The sequence below is a fragment of the Podarcis erhardii genome, assembly GCF_964252035.2.
Source record: "Podarcis erhardii genome assembly, chromosome: 10".
Taxonomy (NCBI): domain Eukaryota; kingdom Metazoa; phylum Chordata; class Lepidosauria; order Squamata; family Lacertidae; genus Podarcis; species Podarcis erhardii.
The window spans coordinates 26,562,382-26,583,822 of NC_138500.1; the positions used below are offsets into that span (position 1 = coordinate 26,562,382).

The 21,441-nt window shown below is 42.9% G+C and overlaps 1 protein-coding gene across 3 annotated transcripts in view; it reads right to left on the reverse strand.

Annotated features, from left to right (window-relative positions):
* Positions 1-21,441, reverse strand: part of SYN3 (synapsin III) — a 181,413-nt gene that overhangs the window by 9,224 nt on the left and 150,748 nt on the right. For all 3 annotated transcript variants that reach the window (XM_081879476.1, XM_081879477.1, XM_081879478.1), the window contains 3 exons: positions 8,148-8,290; positions 7,072-7,146; positions 4,740-4,842 (listed from right to left, as the gene is read on the reverse strand). In XM_081879476.1, the coding sequence (XP_081735602.1) occupies positions 4,740-4,842; positions 7,072-7,146; positions 8,148-8,290 (321 nt within the window). The remainder of the gene's footprint in view (positions 1-4,739; positions 4,843-7,071; positions 7,147-8,147; positions 8,291-21,441) is intronic.

Sequence of the window (21,441 nt, forward strand, 5' to 3'; positions counted from 1 at the left end):
GCACATCAGGGAGCCATTGGAGCCCTGTGAATCAACCTGAATTAGCTTACCTGAGCCACAGGCAATTCTCTTGGGCAACCCCTCTGCCCACCTGTTATCTAACCTGGCAGCTTCTGATTCCATGTGGAAATAGAAGCCTTATTTACATCTAATGGCACAGGCTGATTTGTGATCACTAGATGGGGCTATTGTACCCTGCAAACTCTGTACTCAAAGCATCATAATAATTATTAAACTTATTTAGGGCTGCCATATTGGGATTTGAAAGGCGGAATTGATGCCCGGCAGTGGGGGGATTTCTGAAATGTGGCCCTTTGTCAATTGAAAAATTGCATCTTTACTTTTTGAAATATGGCAACCCTAATTATAATAATAGCAAATTTATTCTCTGAGTGTAGATCCTTACACAGTCAAAATGGCAACATCCACACACGAGGGAAGTTCTCAGTAGGGGGGTGGGGGTGGGGGTGGGGGTGGGGGACTCCAGGGCTTGCAGAAGTATAAAAATTAGAATAAAGTAAAGGAAGGGGTGCTTCAAAAACAGCCCAATAGTTTGCTCGGTGGCCTTGAAATACTGGGTGTTCATCGAGAAGTGAGTGGGTGGGTGGGGGGAGGAAAATGGGGTGCTGGTGGAATGGAATGGAGTATCTTAGAAAAGGACTTGCCTGGCACCCCAAACAGGAGCCCTCTATAGTCCACAGAATGTAGTAGGCAGCAACAGTGCTGTCCCCAATTGTGATTCCCAGCACATTTAGAAACATGTATACTTTAAATAGAAATTCAATGCATGTCACTATAGCAGGCTACCAGATTATGACCAGGTGGTGTTTATGCCTGCCTGCCTGCCTGCCTGCCTGCCTGCCTGGTCTAGGTGTCAGTTGCCGATAGGCAACTTTAAGGTCTTTCTTCTAAAGTTTATTTCTCTTTAAACCAAACGTGGACTGGACAGCCCTTCAGACAGAGGACTGTCCTCTGTAAAGTAGGGCACACTGATAGGCTGTGCCATTGTTGCGTATTTGAACCACCCACCAAAGGTGGGGCTATTTTGCTAGTGAGCTCCAATAGCGGTAATGTAAAGCAGGAATGGGCAGTCTGCGGCTGTCGCACTCCAACTCCCATCAGCCTCCCCAGCCAGCATGACTAATGGTAAGGGATGATGGGATTTGTAGTCCAGCAATGTCTGGAGGGCTACAGGCTCCCCACCCCTGAAATAAAGGAAGCCACAGGTCCCTAATGAGAATGGAGGCTACTTTGGTTATTTCTGCCACATCACCACAAAAGTTTTCTTTGTTGCCAGATAGTAAATAAAATCTGACCTTACAATGCTGAGATAAACATGTGAAGCTAGACACAAAGCTGGCATTTACAAAGCAGAAACATTTTCCCTCCTTCCCTGAAAATAAGACTTCCATGTAACGGCTGAGACAAAACAGAGGCAGGCGTCCCATGTGGCTCCAGCCTTCACCACTGTGCAAGGTCAGCAGCTGTGTCCTGCTGGTACAGCTGCTCTCTCCTGATAAGGTATCTCGGAGGGAGAGGGAGGGAGATGGGCAAAGGATGGGGGGGGGGAACCCATACCCCTTTCCCTAGCTATCTCCTCAACCTCTGTGTACTGTGGTGAGACACGAAGGCTAAACTTGTTGCTGTTCTCAGGAGTTAAGAAGAGCAGGGAGGTCGGCTGAGCGGAAGGAAGGAAAGAAAGCGCCAATTCCATCACATCAGAGGGATGGTGGGTTCATGCAATGGCAAAATGATAAGTGGGTTTACACACACAAAGCTCTTGGGAGGCCAGCGAAGTCCAAACAGTGGCAAGATGGCAATTCTGGCTATTGGGGTTGCCAACTGATCAGAAAAAAAGTGCCCCGGCCTTTTTCTGTGCTTTGAACCTCAGTTTGGAGCAGCCTTAGACTGGCTCCAAGCTCAGCATGGTTGACCCTGACTGGTAGTGGTTTCCTAAGGCTTTAGACCCAGTCCTACCCGGAGGCAGAATCCCTCTGCCTCTTCTTTACTTTCTTCTCCCTTCCAACGTTTTAAGACAATGATTATGATATTATTATACCATAATTCTGGATCTACGTTGTCCCCTACCCCAATTCATACTGAATTTTCTACCAGGGCACTAGTGGGACAGCTTTTTCTGGCCGCCCTTGAAAGTGTCCCAGCAGCAACCGTGCCAGTAACTGGTCTCGGATGATTTGCAAGAAAAGGAGGGACATCAGAGAAGCCTAAAGCAAACATATTTTCCTCTCCTGGCAGCACACTTGTCTCACACAACCTTTGACCTGCCACCGATTCCTACAGGATACTTGCGCAGCGCAAGAATGTGCCATCGCCACGGGGCTCATGTGGTTCTCATCAGCTTCCCCAAACTCAGTGGGTGGGAGAGTGCTCTCCCACGTACAGCTCTCTGGATGTGTCAGTGGCCCTGGATGTAGCTCTCAGTTGGCTTTGCTCATCTTCCTGCGTTGGTGGAGTTTACAGCAGGGCAGACACCGTGTCTCCGTTCCAGCATCCTCACACAGTAACCAAGGACACTTGCTCATTCTTCCGCACAGTCGCCTTGATGATCTCCTCCCCCCACTGAGCAGGTCTCCAATTTCAGCTTTGAGAAATTTCAACAATATATACAAAAAAAGATCTCTCTTTTTCAAATGCCCACCCCTTTCTCCAGTGGCCTGACCGACCCGACTCCCACCAGCAAGGACCCCCTTGGCACGGCAGGCCTCACTTCAAAAGGCTAGCTTTTCCAGCCATGGTTTGTCCCAGCTGGTGTGTGTTCCTGGGACACAGCAGTTCATTATTCATGCCACCCACAGACTCCTTGGGGAGTTCCTCTTTCATTTTAGTTACCATCTCAAATAAGTTGCACCTCCAGTTCAAGAGTTCAGAGGTTTCATTTCAGCAGGACAACAGGGGAGCAAAATTAACACATAGGGCCAAAGGCACCTGTTAATGCTCCCCACAAGTCCCACTGAAGAGCCTTTAATAATCATTTCATTTGTAGCCAATGCAGGTATCAAAAGATAAAGCAAAGACACACCATAAATCTTTGTTTTGACACCCACATTTTGTTCCTTTTGTGCTGCTATCTTTTACAGCAGCTTTGGGGAGCCTGTGGTCCTCCAAATGTGGCTGGACTGCAATTCCCATCAGTTCCTGCCAGTGTCCAGGGCTAATGGGAGCTATAGTATGACATCTGGAGGGCCACAGGTTGGCCATCTCTGTTTTACAGGCACCTGGTACTGCTGATTTCTACCTATCTGCTGATGTTAAACATACAGGAGCAGGCCAGAGTAATTTATTTGGCCAGGTGGCAATCAGTAATGCTGTTCTTTGGACTCAGCCAGCCTCCTGTGAGAGTTGTGCTACTGCTCTGTGTTTATCCTTTCTGCCATTCTACCCACCACTCCTTTGATGTGATTAATCAGCTCTTTCCTTCCTTCCTTCCTGCCAGCATCCTTGTTCAGTTGAAAATGGCAACAAGTTTAGCCTTGTCTTAATGCAGAAGTGGAGGAGACGGTGGGAGAAAAGGGATGGGGTTCTCTGTTCTCTTTTCCCCACTCTCATCTTTCTGATCACTGCAGGGCAGGCGAGGGACAACGATGACATGGACAGATGTATTTCACATATCTGGAAACATTATTTTAGAGGTGCTTGCTGAAAATATTACGCTTTCTTCAGGTCAACACAGAGCTTTTTCATTTAGTATTTCCATTCATAGCATTCCCCACTCCTAACTGATAGACATATCAAGTTGACTCATGTTCCTAAGAGGCTTGCATGGTCTTGAGAACATAAAAATCTAAGCATTACCTGGATGGGCCATGGCAAGGTCCTGCTAAGGTTCAAATATGTGTCCTGCAGAAGACATGTCATATTATTGCTCCAGAGGGCAGGACTAGAACCATTGGATGGAAATTTCCAGGAAGCAGATTTTGCCTAAACCTTAGAAGAAGTTTCCCACAGCTTGTTTTACAGTGGTACAGACAGCCATGGTGAGCTTTCCTTTGCTGGAGGTATTTAACAGGATTGATGGCTATTAGGGATACTGTAGTTGTATCCTGCATTGGAGATCCTGCACTGAGCAGAGGGGTTGGACCTCAAAGATTCCTTCCTGATAAATGATTCCTTGACAATTGAGTGTTCTGTTTCTCAAACACCTGGAGAGGACTCTCAAGAGGGGAGGGACATTCCCTGTTGTTTCTCCCCAGCATGTGGGTCTCCCCAAGGCAGAATGCCTCTGAACATGGAAGTTTCATTTTGCTATCACTGCTAATAGCATCTCAGGCCAGCTAATTTCTGAGAGATCTGCTAGTTACAGACCCAGAGATACATGGCTTGAGAACAGCCTGAAGTCATCTGAGATACCTATGAGTCTGTGATCAAGCCATTTGTTCTGATTCAGCATTAAAGAGTGAGCTTTCCTGGGGAAAGCGGTGTGTGTGTGTGTGTGGGGGGGAGCACTCAGATACAGACCAGGAAAGTGCTGACCTGTGCCTAGAAAGCACAGGGCAAAAGTTAAGTGTGGATAAGTCATTGTCAGATATACTCTGTGCTTCTGTTAAATGAATGTGCATTGAATATATGGAGCGTGGTTGAATAAATGAATGAGGGGCACTTGCCATGCACAGGAGTTTCTACATACATGCATGCCTCTGTGTGTGTCAAATAATGTAATATATACTTTGTTACACATCCTTTTTGAATGATGCTTACATGCCACTCATTCAACCTCTCACCTCAATTATATAATCTTTTCCATCCTTGCTGTGGACAGCTTTGACTGCGCAGATGTCAAGGCCTCCAAACATCTCTGCAACGGAATCTGCCCAGAGTCGATATCTGCAAAAACCACATAAGATTGCTTGTAGAAACTGCAAAAAAAATAACCCCAAATAGCCCCCTCTTCAGAGATATCAGTTTTCTTAACTTCCAGCCAAATATATAAACATCTTAGGAGGCTTGGAATGCATGGTTGACCCCATAGATTAATTCTGCAGCTGATTTCCTAGGCATTCAAGTCATCACTTTTATGGCCATCGCCAACAGCTCTGCAACCTAGTGAGAGAGCAGGAAGCATTCCTGGGCAAACACAAAGAGAAATTGGCCTGTTTATTTGTCTAGAGTTGTTACCTATCTATTGTGATAATCAAAATGTCTTCTCTCAATATAGTGCTTCTGTTTGAAGGGCATGGTGTTCTATGCAGCACTCAAAGCACACAATTAGTCATCCAGCCAGTTAGCACCATAGTTGTTAAAACAAATGTGTTGTACACAGGACTGTGAAAGTATGTGGTCATATAGTGGGTTGGTCAGAAGACAAGAGCAGCCCTGCAGGATCAGACCAAAGGCTTATCTAGTCCAATATCCAGTTTCCCACAGTAGTCAAACTCACTAACAGGATGTGAGGGCAAATGTCTCTTGCTGTTGTTCGCCAGTGCCTTGCATTCTGAGGCATGATGCTTCTAGTTCTGGATGCAGAACACAGCACCACGGCTATTAGCTGTGGACAACCTTTTCTTCCGTGAAGTTGCCTAATTCTATTTTTTAAAGCCACATTATCTGGCAGTGAATTCCATAGTTTGACAATGCTGATGTGTGCGTATGTTCTTACTTTTGCTTGTCCTGAATCTCTCAACATTCAGCTCTTTATTGGCTAGCCCTAGGTTCTCATATTATAAGAGATGGAGAAAAATATCTCTCTTTTTCACTTTTCCCACACCTTGTGTAACTTTAATTATGCACCCTCACCAATTTGCCTGATCATTTTAGGCTGCCCTTTTCTGCACCTTTCCCAGCTCTACAATATCCTTTCTGAGAGATGGCCTGAGATACAGAAGTCCTCTTTTGCATCTGGTTGCCTTAGCTGAGGCAGGAGGCATACCTCCGACAACTGCAGCTCATGTGTGATAGAGAGAGAAAGAAGGAGATCTCGATACCATTTCTGAATAATACCACCCTACCCACAATGTTGTTGCCGTTGCATAATGAGGCAACAAAGCCCTTGGAGAAGGCAGAAAGAAAGGGGCCAGAGGTGATCATCTGAATACCTTTCTTGGCAGGGAAGTGGCGAAGTATAAATATATTCATACCGGTGAGCTAATTCTTTCCCACACTGGGTATGTATGAGGAGAGGGGTGCCAGGAATGGGTTGTTTACATTGAGGATTAACCCCATGAATCAGGCAGGTTCTCCATGCTAATACACAAGGCACTGCAAGGCCAGTGCAGCAGGGAGGACCGCATGAAACGGATAACAAGGATGCAGTTCAGTGCAAACTACAGCTTCTTTCTGTGGCTGTGTACATAGGAATTGGCCCTGTATCAAATCAAATCAAATCAAATCATCCCATCTACAGTAGCTCAATGCTCTTTGCACTAGTGGTACTCAATGTGGGCTACAGCTCCCATCATTCCTGTCCATTGGCCATGCTGGCTGGGCCCAATGGGAGTTGGAGACCAACAACATTGGGAGGTCACTATTCATGACCTACGCTGACTGGCAACCATCCTGTGGGGTTTTGCATGGTTCTCCAGCCCTGCTTGGAAATGATAGGGACTGAACCTGGTCTTCTGCATGCAAAGCACATCCTGTACCACTGAGCTGCAGCCCTTCCCCTGAGACATTTGAAATATACAGTGTCAATTAAAAAAGATCACATATGACTATTGTCATGTGGGTTGAACCCTGGAAGCTTTCTGTGTAGGAGTCTCATCATTATGTGACCTGAGTCTGAGAAAGAACAGTTTAGGCTTATTGTGGCTGCCTCTTTTGGCTTTAAGATTAGGGATGGGGAACAGCCACCCCTCTTGTGCCCACCCCATCTGGGCAAAATAATGTTTAGCTGGGGGAAGTAGGCAGGTAGGTGTCTGAGGTGGAAAGGCATGCACAGGTGTAATGCTCTATTTTTTCTGAGTGCCAACTGCTGCTCACCCCAGTCAAGAATGCAAAATGCAAACAGAACCTCTGTGCTACAGTGTATTTGGGATAATGGTTAATGAAGCCCAAGGCCCAAGCCTATCAGATTGACCCAAATATTGCATTTTGGCTGCAGCCCCTCCTGCTCATTACCTCTCAGTCATGGCGATCTGTTCCAACATGGCAGAACCTGTGTTTGCTTTCCAGTTTCCAGAGATCGATGTCCTCCTGGGAAAAACAAACACACCACATGCGGACAATAAATTCCCCCAAACACTGTGATTTCCTCTCCATATTAAAGAAAGGAGGGTGGGAATGAGGGAGGGTGTTGGCAGGGAACCCTTTCTCAGCCCTGTGCTCCTCTTTGCTCTTAAGCCATTGCCGACGCCCTAGTCAATGTGTAACTCCATCTGGAGGCTGGGAAGTTCTCTCTGTGTGCTGGCATCCTCCTGCTTAGTTACATCTTCATCCAAATGCTGGCTGAGTAGTCTTATATTGGCCTTATGAACTCTCTTCTGGGTATGTCAGGCTTTGTACAGTAGAAGAGTCTGTGAAAAGCCTGTGGAATAATTAACCTCATGCTCTGTAGTGTAGAATTTAAGCGGCACAGGAGGCTCCATGCCAGACGAGCTGAGAGAAAGCTTCCCACAGACATCAGTGGGCTTTAGAGCTGGTTGTGAAAAGGGGGCGATGTGAAACTCTAAAGAAAAGGGAAACACTGGCTTTCATTGAGCCTGTTTTCCATTGTAATGGCAGCCTGCTGGAAATGCAGCTATCTCTGCCACCATAAAGTCAATGGTTCTAAAAGCCACCCACCAGCTTCTCCCGGTGACTTCTCAAGAGTTATTAAAGGGCACGAGTCTCCTTTCTCCTAACTAGCTGTTGATGTCTGCTCATGCTCCTTGTGCCGCTGGCAAACATGGTCTTCCGGGCTTTGCGTTCAGGAGGAGCGCAGCAGTCACAAAGCCTGCCCAGACATAGGATCAGACATTGCACTTGTCAGATCTCACAGGCCACAGCTGAGCAGCATCAGGACTGATCTGTGTCACAGAATGGGGATCAGAAGAATATTTTTGTTTAAGACACGTTGTTCTCCACAATTAGCATTTAGGAGAAGAAATACGGTAAGTGCATTCAATTTTGAACATGAATACCTTTAAAAATAAACAAACCAATAGAGCAGCTTTGCTTCCTGCCCCACCCAGTCCCAAACTTGACAGCAAACTCACATGTAAGCTTTGTAATTGTTGCCAATTTTCTGGATTCGAATATCATATTTGGAATCAATGAAAGTCTCCGTCGTGACGTATGTTTTGGCCATGGCTACCACGCTTGCGATGTCTTGGAAGTCAAGCTGGTTCTCAACTTTCACCTTTGGTTGATGAAAGGTAGAAAAAGAATATGTGTGAGAGTGTGTAAGAAGGTGCAGCAATAGTGTATGAGTACTACAAACTAGCAAAATATTGATCATAATAATATTCTTGCTTATTAAGATTATAAGACAATGGCGCTTATGGGTAAATGAACATGGTTGTTGTTCATTAGCAAATTCTGGAAGTGGAGAAAAAAAGCAACAAAACTATGCTTTTAAGTGTCTTCCAGGAGGTTAGAAGAAAGCTGCCTTCGATCAAGTCAGACTGAAATATACTCGGAGTCGAGTGTGAATTTCATGCTCATAGTAGCAATGAATGAAACTTTCCCCGAAACGTCTAGCTATATATACATTATTTACACAATGGGCCCCGCGTGATTGGCTAATTCCAGGCTGCTCCTGTAGGCCAATCAGGTTGCGAATTCACCTCCTCCAGAAGCCTGATTGGCTGCTCCTGCAGGCCAATCAGGTTGCTGATTTACTTCATCCAGGAGCCTGACTGGCTGCTCCTGCAGGCCAATCAGATCGCGGATTCACTTCCACCTGGAGTTGGATTGGGTGGCTCCTGCGGACGAATCAGTTTGCTGCATTCTGGATCCTACTGGATTCTAGCTTGGTAGTATCGGCTGAGCTCCCCAGGCTTTCAGACAGGGGACTTGCCCACCCCCATACCTGGAGATGTTGGCGATTGAACCCTGGGACCTTCTGCTTGCAAAGCAGATGTTTGTTCCATTTATACAACCTAAAGCACCACCCATGCACAGGGAGAAAGCCCAAGGTTTGTAGAAGTATAAAAAAAATATTTAGGGGGAAATTCAAAATGTGTGTGAAGGTGGGTGATTGTATGGGGTGACTCTCCCAAACAGTCTACTGGTGATTGAGTACTCTCAGTGGCCATGGATGACTACTGGGATGAGAAAAATGGGAAACTGAGGGCGAGGTAGACTTGAACAGAGTGCCTGGAAGCCTGAACAAAAGTACTCTATACTGCAGCATTGTTGTTGTTGTTTTAGTTATTCTTTTACATGTGCTAAGGATGGGGCAGGAATATGTTTGGTCCATTTTTTTCAGCAGTTGATGTGAACCAATGATCCTGGATTTGCTTATGGGTTGTAATGCATCTCCCAGTCTCATTAAATACTTCCCAGGATTTTGCAGTGGATTTTTGATGCAGAAAAAGGGTGCATGAAAGCACAGGTTGGTATCCAATGAAGTGCTTCCACTAGGCACATGGTCTTTTGGCTACACAACGGAACTTCCCATCCCCCTCCTCCAACTGTGTGCCTTCTACACCCTAACCATATCAGATCCAAGATGGTAGAAAACCCAGAACATATTTAGGGAATGGAGCAGGTAAGGAGAGAAGAGAGAGGGAGAGTTTCGTTGCTGAGAAATAAATCCTTGCATTAGTGGAAGTAGTTAGATAGCTATCACTCTTACAGTTTACATTTTTAAAAAATAATTCAAGATTCACATTCTACTGGTGACTGTATTGAAAAGCATGCATTTTATGTAACATTTAATTTTAATTTTTTTTAAGAAAAAGGTGCAAAAATGCACACAATGGGACCGAGAAGACCTGTGACTCAGTATCAGTGTGAACAAAACAGAATGGAATTAGCAGCTCAGCCCATCCCTATTATTTCCCCATAAATGCTTACAATCCAGCTGCCTCCACTAGCATCTATTACACAGATAGGGACATAGGAGATCTGGAACTTGTGTCTTTAGAAGGGAATGATGTGGGCCTAAGAATAGTGTCTCTCACATACAAGTGAATCTCATGTCCAGGCCACTGTAAGATCTAAATTGGGTTCTGCTTTATCTGTCAGGCCATTTATTTTATGGGATAGACAGATGGTTGTCACGGAAACCAAGAAGTCCTAAGCTAGTCATCATGAGTCAGCCTTGATCTGTAGCTCTGCAAAACTCTGAGAACAATGAGTCTCTTGTGAACATAATTATTATCTGGCCTGGTACCACACCTATAATTCAAGCTCTAGCACTCCCTAGTATTCCATACTTCTTAAGGGGGTGCATCAGATCTCAGATACTAGCATAAACACACAACTTTATCTTCAGCTCCACTTAGTGGACTCCCCTATTCTCCAGTGTGTAGCTTATTTGGAAATTTTGATCTGGTGGGTGTTACTACCAGCTGATAGAAGTGTAGCTTCTCTGTGGAAACAAAATGATAAGCAACAGATGTATTGATGTCAATTAGAGTTTATTTAGAGTCAGTCTGATGCAGAGCGTGCGAGTGTGTTTTTTTTTAAAAAAGCTACCACTGATTTGTTGTTGTATTTATATCAGGCCTATTTAAGTTGAAGCACTTTATAAAACTAATAAATCTCATGTCGTTTTGGCAGAATGCCTCTACAGAATCTCGCAGCTGAAGTCCTGTCTCCATTAAATGAGGCACAGGCATGAAATGAAAGGGGCAAAATGCAGTCAGTCAGAAAGGATGAGAAAGAGAGCATGCAAAAGCATAAATTAGAAGCTGCATTTTTGAAATCATCATCAATAATAATCATGTATGAGTTCAACTCTTACTCTAAGGAGCAAAGATGTCAGGGATTGAACCTGGGACCTTAGGCTCATGCTCTATCACAGAATGACTGCTCTTTCCTAGGTCTGAACAGGGCCACCATCTCATAGAAAGAAGCAGTGTGAGTGTGTGTGTGTACATCCATGTTTCAATACTTTTAAAAGAGCACATTTATTTTGACTCCTATTAAGAACGAATTCAGTCTCCCTCAAATGGAACAGACGTCTTGCAAAATCGCAAATGTACAATTTACCATCTATTTGCTAAACTGTGTGATGTCCGTTTGCTCAGCAATGTACTCTTTCTAAAACTATCAGCTGCAGCTTCCTACAGAGATTGCATGACAAGTTGTGAAAGCTTCAGACACTTGTATTGACAAATGCCTTCCAATCAGCACAAAAAGTTTCACCAGGAAGGTGCAAAGAATACATGGCTGGCCCCAAGGGAGGCTTCCCTTGGAATGCAAACAATAACTTTGGGGAGGCCATTTTTGATGGGACAGTGGCAGAGTTAAGATCCTCCCTCTCATCCCAAGGCTGTACTCAGGCTCCCCTCCCTCCCCCTGTTATTTACATAACAAAAATGTGCATGTGGTTAAATACATCCAAGCATTAACCTCATGTTTAGTTTGGGCCTGAGTTTCATCTTTGATCTTTATTTAGCTTGAGCACCAGTGCAGCTCCTGCTAACTCAGTACTTGTACACGGTTGCAGTCAATGTTATGGTAAGCTAAAAATCATTTAGCGGTATTCTTGTTCCACTGCCAAAACGTTTTTGCACCAGTGGAATGTTATTGTGCAAGACAAAGCACAAGGAGGTTGCCGGTAACTTTGTCGTACAATAGATTGTGCTGCCTGTTCTGCAACAAGTTTCCACTAGTGCAACTGTTGCACTGGATTTCTCTGTTGCACAACATGAAAAGTCACCCGTCTAGTAGCGCAAGACTCCTTGTGCTAGTGGATAGAGAATGTGGGATTCAGTCCTAAGCAACTAAGGGTAGGAACCCATGATCCCTGGGAGAGCATGCATTTCCAGGTGCCATGGGATAGAATGGATCTACCCCTTCAGTGTTGGAGACAGAGGCCTGATAATGGAGAAGAAGATATGGTGGATACTCTCTCTTGACCTTCACTGGATCCTCCAACTTCAACTGATGTTTTAACATTAAAAGGTAAAGGGACCCCTGACCATTAGGTCCAGTTGTGACCGACTCTGGGGTTGCGGCGCTCATCTCGCTTTATTGGCCGAGGGAGCCGGTGTACAGCTTCCGGATCATGTGGCCAGCATGACTAAGCTGCTTCTGGCAAACCAGAGCAGCACACGGAAACGCCGTTTACCTTCCCGCTGGAGAGGTACCTATTTATCTACTTGCACTTTGACGTGCTTTCAAACTGCTAGGTTGGCAGGAGCAGGGACCGAGCAATGGGACCTCACCCTGTTACAGGGATTCGAACTGCCAACCTTCTGATCGGCAAGTCCTAGGCTCTGTGGTTTAGACCACAGCGCCACCTGCATCCCTTGGACAACTTTAGGTACCTGCTAAAACCATTTTATCTTCTGGCAAACCTACCCAGACACATTTATTATAAAATTCTGTTGATTTTATCTGTATTTTTAATCATTTTATTATGTGTACTTGTTTTTAAATTTTGTTAATTTTATTTGTATTTTTTTTGAGAAATATTTTACACCAATTTTTTTTGTAAACCACCAAAGGAATTTCCTTTCTTGAATAAGAAGCTTATATATTATGTTGTGTGTATGTGTGTGTTAAATTGTTTGCAATGGGAGAGAAGCTGGTTTGCAATGGGAGAGAGGACCACTAGAGCATTCCTGTGCCCTCATTTCTGAAGGAATTTCCGTGCACTGCTCGAGTTTGCCAGAAGTGGCTTAGTCATGCTGGCCTCATGACCCGGAAGCTGTCTGTGGACAAATGCCGGCTCCCTCGGTCTATAGAACGAGATGAGCGCGCAACCCCAAAATCGTCCACGACTGGACCTAATGGTCAGGGGTACCTTTACCTTTACTATCCAGGTATGATAGTTAAACCACTTTTGGATCCCCTCCCTCTAGAACACTGAGGGTGGTCACTTATGCATTGCCAAAAAAAGGGGGTGTTGATTTGCATAAAAGTGCATGTAATAATTTAGGTGCATATGTACAAATTTAGAAATAATTCAAGTAGAAATGCAAGACATCTCACCATACCAGGGACCACCAACCAGATGGCCTGTGTGTCCGCTCAGTATGCTGTTCAGGTGTTAGCAGTTGGTGGACAAACTTCAAGGCTGGCTGCTGCTTTCTCTTCTTATGGCTTTTTAGCTTTAAACCAAATTAGGACCGGACAGCCCTTTAAACAGAGGACAGTCCGCTGTAAAGTAGGACAGACTGTTATCCTACAAAAACTTGTGTGTGGTGCAAACCAACACATATACCACACCTCCAATCTCCTCTTAAGGGCCTAGGGAGGGGTAAAGGTGGAATTGCCTTCCCTTATACAGTGGTACCTCAGTTTAAGAACAGCCCTGTTTACAAAATATTCGGTATAAGAACTCCGCAAAACCAGAAGTATTGTTCCAGTTAGTGAACTTTACCTCGGTCTATGAACGTAAGTCAAACGGAAGCCAGGAGGCCTCATTAGGAAAAGCGTGCCTCAGGTTAAGAACGGACCTCCAGAACGAATTAAGTTTGTAAACCGAGGTACCACTGTACAGGATTTCCCAGATTAGTCTGAGGGCAAGGGTGGGAGGGTGTCCTTGCAATTTTGCTGACATATGCAACCACTTATATTGGTATTTTGCCCAAATTGGCTCAACCCATTTTATTAGATTTTGGTGGCTCTTGTACTATTTCAGATTCTCTATGGGGAGGGAAAACCAAAAGGGTTTTGTGCTGGGGGAGAAAATTCAGCGAAGTCCAAAAGTCCACTCTTGAATATACTGAAGAGTAAATGGTGAAAAAGCAGAGTGCTGAATTTTTAAAAGAATAACCTTGCTGAGCTTCTTTTCATCAAGACAGAAGAGAGAGGAAGATCAGACATATCTCAGGACTCAGGAAATTAGGTTCATGTGTCCCTTATGGCTTTAATTCCTGTGTCACTGCCCTCCTTGCACATCATTCCATCACCCTTCAATTCCATTAACCTCTCCTTTTTGGGGAGTGAAGTTGTACTATAAATGAAAAGTGAAAGTATCTGGAGAACAGATGTATATTTTGGCTTCTTTACAAACAGAAGGTAATGGAAATTTCAAGAGACTGTTCCCATGGAACACATTTTGTTGGGTTTGTGTGTGTGTGTTTTTGTCTCAAGGGGTTTGAATTAAGGAGACAATATGGGTGCTGCTAATTCAGTGTTTAATAAACTTTTCTGAAGTTCATGTCACGTATTTGGCCCTTGGTGGGTGGGAGTTGCTACAGCTGTAATTGTGAAACTAGTTTCAGACTAGACATGATTCCTTCCTCTTTTAAAATATAAGCAAAGCTATATTGGGCCAGACCTTTGATTTCACTTAGCTTAGTAGCCCAATTCAGATAAGAGCCAGAAAGTCTGTAAGGAACTGAGGAAAAGTTGCTGATTTCGGCAATAAAGTCTAACTTTCCACCTCCTTAGTATCAACAATGCCCCTTATAGAACTCAGCAGGGATGAGAATGGGGATAAAATAGAATTAGTTGGCTCTGCCTGTCATTGGTTCTGGATCAACCTACTGTTGATCTCTCTGCTTTCCACCCTACCAGTCTTACTGGGCACCAGCCACCATGGGTAAAGGGTCATGTTGTTTGTTGACACTTGCTCACAGAATTCAGGCTCTAGGTATAGATGCTGGGAACATAACTGCTTTAGGGTTTTATGTAGCTCCCTAGCTGTTGACATCCATCTGTCTTGGGAGACAGTGGAAGAGTGTGCCTTCGGGGGTGAAGTCAAACCGCTGCAGAGGCAGGAATGTGCTTAAGGGGACATTACACTCTTAGTTCACTGAACTGAGCACAAGGATGCCATGAATAATGAAAAGAAACTACAACACACTAGTACTCAGACTAAAGACTCAATGCTGAACTGTAGGTTCTTGTGGGTCAGTGCTTGTTACATGACCCACTTCAGCCTATATGCTACTAAAATACTTAAAACCATTTTGTAGCATAGATATGCCCATGGTCAATTACTGATTTTATCAAAGAGGAAATGGTACGTTTCTATTCACTAAGTTTTTAAAAAATCTCTGCTCATAAGGAATAATATTTTGATTTACTTAATCGCTTTTATATATACTCTCATTCTATATTTAGATTGCTGCTCAATAGTACACAATAAAACAAAATATTTGTGCTGTAATGCTTGATGTGTAGATTCCAATAACCATATATTACAAATGTTTGAAATGAGTTTTGGGGGTTTCAAGTAAAACATAGCATAGTAAATCACTGAAACATTTTCAAAGTATACTTGGAGATGGGCCAAAGTGTCTCCAATGATGAAACTCCCAAGACATGTTGAATCCTGCATTCTAACCTTTCTCTGTCTTCACTCAACTCCTTGAATCTGCAGCCGAGGGTACAGAATTTCCTTGGCCATCATCCTGATGTTTTCTGGATATATTTAGTGCCCATATGTGTTCAAACCACCCCTTCCCTCCCCTTTCTTATTATGGTCTCTCTGATGACGACAGAGATATGAGTCGGTCTACCCAGATCATCTTGATTTCAATGGGTCTACTCTGAGCACAACTAAATCGGAATCCATCCAATTAGGATTTCATGTTTGACAGTATCCTTCTAAGAATGTGCTTGCAGTGGAGTTAATTTCAAGATTGCATATTTTATACACACAAACGCAAGGCAGATTCCTATGTTTCTTTACATTCAAGGCATTTTACAAATGAAATCTAAGCAGTTAACAGTAAGACCACTGAGCTTACTCCCCAGTAACCGTGCATAGGCTGTAGTCAAGCCACATTGTTCATAGGGATGTGAACTCAGATTTTCCTAGCCAAATCCAGACATGCTAACCACTACACCATCCTTTGCCAGTTCCTTATTCTGTGACTGTCAGCAGCTACCCCACTGCTTATTATGCTTCTCAGCTACCTCCATCTAAAACATGGGTGTTCTCAACAACCCACATTACTGGTACTTGCCAGATATTGACATTGTGACACAGTGTTTTTGTATCCAGAAAAAGGCAGCATAAAGACGTTCATTACTTGGGATGCCTCCGCTATTTCCAGCAATGAGTGGCTGCTGCTGATATGAGTCAGAATGTGAATGAATGGTACACTTCACAGTGTGTTACCATCTGAAGTTATTTGTTGTCCTCTCTCTTTAAGAAAATATTTGTCCCTTGTCAAGTGAAGACCTTTTGGTCTTTTGCCTTCATCTTGAAAAGCAACAACCAGTTTTTTCATGCTCTTAGTTTCAGAACATTCTTCTTTTCATTTTCATTTCCAGTCTTGGAAAAGTCATGGTGATGAGTTGGGCCAACCCCTCTAAAAGGCTGCTGATGTTTTAACAAGACATAGTGACTTTGTTTATTTTTGGCTTTATATGGTGGTTGTTGTTGTTTTTTAAATGCCCACATCCTGCACAAGAAAAATAATGTTGACTGTGGCATTTTGGACAACAAGGTTTTAGTTTCCATTGCTGTAAAACCATTTGATCCATGAATTAAATTGGGAAAGTTCAAAAAAAGAAATTCTGGGCCTGGTATGGACCTGAAGGGAACTCTTTTAACAGGTCTAATTAGAGAGGCCTAAAAATAAAGCACAAGTAATAAAAAAAATACATAACCCATAAATAGGAGCTGTTCTTTTCCTTCACTGTAGTTCAAACACTTATCTCCTTCCCCTGATCTGGTCAAGGAGAGGTGAAAGTTCTATTTTTCACTTGAGATCTGTCCCTGTGTCACCTGGGCAGTCAGGTTACCACATAAGTAGCACACAGTGAGTACTTTATGTTTTGTAGAAAGCCCAGAGAAAGCTGGGGGGAGGGGGAGATGGTGCCCTCTTGGTCTTCCCTGCTTTTCTCTGTAGCAAGGCTGATAAACAACTCTCTATGAGGCCTCCGTTTTACTGGGTAACCACCAGAAGTTCTATTCTGGGTTTTGGAAAGAAGCAGTTGCCAATAATCCTTTGGCCATGATTTTCAGTGCCTTTGATCCCTGAACTTCCATCCATGTTCTGACTGTCTTACTGTTCCACACAGATCAGTGCTAAAGAAATAGCCCAGCAAAGTCCTAAGATGTAAGGTCTCCTGGCTATTGCCTTTCTTACTAAGCCAAGACCCAAAGTCTATCTTTCAACCAGATTTGGTTCCACACCCCTGCTCTACAGGAACCATGGGGATATTATTTTATTGAGTCTAGTCTTCAGTTGTAGAGGTCAGGCTTGTAAGAATTTTTCCTCAAGTGATAGAGTGGTTTAAAAGAAGTGCTTACTTATGATTAGCAACTACTTGTTGTTCATCATTTGAAACTTTTAAAGCTGCCTTGTCCTATTCATAATTCCAAAATTGGAGTTGCTCGTTTTAGATGTGCAATTTGTTGCTTGAAGTCTCTTGGTATGGGTGGAAGGGTGTGTAAATTTTGGTTCTCTTAGTTTCCCCCAGTCATACATTCAGTTCTTCACATTTTGCAGCAATAATAATAATAAAAACCTATTGAAAGTTTTTCAGCATTTTAGTGCAAAACTATCCTAACAGATTCTTATATGAGGTTTTCACTAATGTACACATTTTTGTGACCAATTTTCCCTAATAAAATTCATTACTGTATATTATTTTCACTAATATAGTCATACCTCAAGTTGCGTCTGCTTCAGGCAACCTGGAAGCATGGGAACGGTTACTTCCGGGTTTCGCCAGTCGCACATGCGCAGAAGCACTAAATCATGCTTTGTGCATGTGCAGAAGTGCTAAATTGCACCGTGTGTGTGCGCAGATGTGGCACTTTTAGATGCGAACGTTTCGAGTTGCAGATGTGCCTCCAGGACGGATTACGTCCACAACTCGAAGTTCCACTGTATTTGCATTTTTTTGCACGCTTTCCTCTAAGATATACATTTTTGTAAGTGCTGTTTGGTTGGAGAAGTGCAATGCGAAATTCAGATGAGTAAGAACTCTGAAGGATAGCTGAGTTTCAGATCACATATTATTTCAGAAAGTGTGAATTTGTGAGATTAGGCTTTAAATGCATACTGAATTGAATTTCTTCTCCATCACTATTTGTTGGTAGCTGTTCAAAGTGTGGACGCTCCAAGTGGCAGCATTCATATGGAGTTATTGACCTCTTAATGTCTACCAGTTTCAATCAGTGAAGGAAGTGGAAACAGTGAAGGGAGTTTCATTGGTGTCTTTGGAATTGCTAGCTTTGCATGTTGCTGAGTGGCTTTGTGCAAGTGGCTTTCCACATACTCAAGTCTCCATGTGGTAATGTTTCACATGGTGACCCATTCAACATGTTCAGTGTATGAATTGGGTCAAAGAGGGTGGCATTTCAACATTTCCAGTGCATATGTTTGGGTGGAGAACAGATTCTAACATGGTAATGAGGATGATTTATTTTATTCAAGGCCAAAATAGACTTCTAAGCAGTTTACAAAAATAAAAACCAATTAAAGAAACATTTTTAAAAATGTGAAATTAAAATGCAAAACAAAACATAAAAAGATAGTGAGGGTAGAGCTAGGAACTGTTAATTGTTCTAGCTTAATTCATCTATAGTTAAAGGATCTTGGTTATGTGATGTAAACAAAGAAACAAACAGGGATGAAAGGAGTCTGGAATAAAGATGTGCTAAGGATACAGCTGTCCTCCAAGAAATGTCATGCAACCACAAGGTAGTCTACAAATGGACTTTTCATCTTGTTTGCAAGACTAGCTTCCTTTTAACATAAACAGGACACAGTTAAGGTCCACACATCACAGAAAGCAACAGAGCAACATGAAAGGAAATCTAGGGTGTGATTTGATCCCCAAATTCCTCCCTACCCAAAGGATAGCACAGCTGGAAAGCTTGGCTTTCAGATCAGAGTATAATGAATTCACCTGATTTCTGCTTTGCAGTAATGTGGTTGGCAGTGGCCAAACAGATTTCAAATTCATATCTGCTGGCTCTGCTCAAAGTTGGCATTAGATAAACAAAATTTGTACAACTATAATATATTAACATCTCTCTCTCTCTCTCTCTCTCTCTCTCTCTCTCTCTCTCTCTCTCACACACACACACACACACACACACACACTCCCTTCCTTGTACAGAGTAAAATGAAATTTTGTATATATTCAACATTTCAGCATTTAAATGTTTTAAGGATTTCAGAAATTTGGAAGTTTGGCTTTGTGAGTTAATTTTACAGGGAGTGTCTGATAAGTCAAAGATAATACCTTATCAACAACTTTCTGCCTTAAGAAAATCTTGGGGCGTCTATAACTGAGGAGGTTGAAACTAATTTAAGTTTAGAATTTGCACACATTTGAATTTCTGGGAGCATTTCCAAGATTGGGAAAGAATTATCAATCAAATTTTCCTTTCTTAATTTAATTTCAGCACTATTTTCTTTTTGTTTAACAAGTTGTTTCTTTTAAAAATATATATTCATTGAAATTTTCAGAACGAGGAAAGGAGATGTAGATCACAACAGGCCATCAAAAATGATTATAATAATACTGGATTGGGCTCAGCTCTCTTTGTGAGAGCTGCAAGGAGCTTCTCAATGCAAGGCAGGCATCTAGAAATGTTTGGAGAAAAAGAAGCTTCCTGTTATGACTTTATATGCTCTTGTAATCCTGAATTTTGCATATGAAGAAAGAATTGGTTTATTTCAGTCCACACTATGGTATTTGAGGGAAAGGGCAGAGAGAAGAAGGTGGCAATGATGATGGTATTGAATGGATATTGATGTGGAGATAAAAAATCATTTAAGTGTAGGAGGGGGAATCATATCAGATCCTAAATTTCTGAGTAACTGGCAGATAATATTCAGACAAACATTACTTGTCCTAGTGCTAGTAACAACAGTATACATGACCAGAAGCCAAAATGCAGATAGTGTTCCATTGGCAGAGGGGAATGCTGCTTCCACTTCCCAAAGTAAAAGAAGCTGCTAATCCATTGAATGCAGAACGATCCCAGAGAGTCTGGGAAAAACAAACAGGTTTGGAAGAAAACTGTTTTTAGGATTTCTCCCTTGGCAAGCTCCCAAACAAAAAGGCAGGAAACTTCTTTCCTTCTCTGTGAAATCCCAGTACATGAATGCCTATATTTCCTTTAGGGGGAAAAGAGCAAATAACAGGAGGCTGTCATTCAGTAGGATCAAACAGTGGGGCCAGTTACTGATGGTGACCACTCTTTGTGGGCAAGAATACACACAGAGAGGGCCCATGAGCCCCTTGGGGTACAAGTTAACAACACTTTGAAAGATCACTACCCAATTTTCATTCAATGAAGAGCATGACAAAAGCCTCATAGTTGCTAAAGAAACTCTCAAGCAGGTATCCACTCTGCACTCAGTACACTCCAGTTCAGCATAAGCTTTCCATATACACAATCCTATTTATGTTTCACTGTCAGATGGAAAGCCCTGATCTTAAATGGATCAGTCAATGTTTTTAATGTCCCCTTCCCCCAATGTCATAACTGTATAATACCACGTGGTGAAAATTTCCAATATATTTTGTTGCAATACCATTATTTTCAATTATTCATTTTATACATCCTATAAGGATCCTGGGACATGATGTACTATTGTATTAACATATTATAACAATTGTTGCTAATATCCAGGTCCTGGATTTTCAGCGGTGGACATTCTACTGTGCTACTAGTGAATTTCTATGAGCTGGACCTGGGGCACTGCAGCAAAACACCTGTTCGTATTGAAAATACAGAACCTTTGTGGACAGTAATGCAATCACACTTCGGCTCACTTTCCAGGTTTTGAGGAGAAATCTGATTACCCACCCTGTGCATTCTCTCCCCCAACTGACTTCTATCCTAGCACTCTATAGCCTTTCTCTCCCATTTTCATGTAGTATGGCCTCCGGTTTATGTCCAACTATATGGACTTGCCCCTCTAAACTGAGAGTTGACATGAATCACAGAATCACAGGTTTATGTTTTTGTTCAATCCCCTTCTTGGCATATTCTAGTTGCTAGAAGAAAAGAAGGGCAATGGGAGACAAGGGGAATTCTGGAAGGTCTTTAAAACTACAGAGATTCTAAGGATTAGGCAGAAGCAGGAAGAAAAAGTGCGCTAAAGAGGAGGGGGAAAGCAGCATTTTAGTACTCCAAGGATTCCTGTAGCCTAGTGTCCAAACTATTTACTCAGCACTCAGTCACAGCTCAGACGTCACTCATTGGCTAGAAACACTGAAATGCCAAAGCAGCCAGGCTGGTTCAATTTACACTTAGAAGGTTGCCTGCACATTTTGCTTTGTAACTTTCCTTTTGGGAAGGTCAGAAACTTCTTTTTTAAATTGTGAAAGGTCAGAGTCTGTGCCCCCTTGCAGGCATGGGTTCTGGTACACTTGTGCCAATTGCACCATCATAATTTAGCCCTGCAACCTCCTGCTCAGTGCAAAATCTGCAACAAAAATGGTTGTCCATCCTCTGCT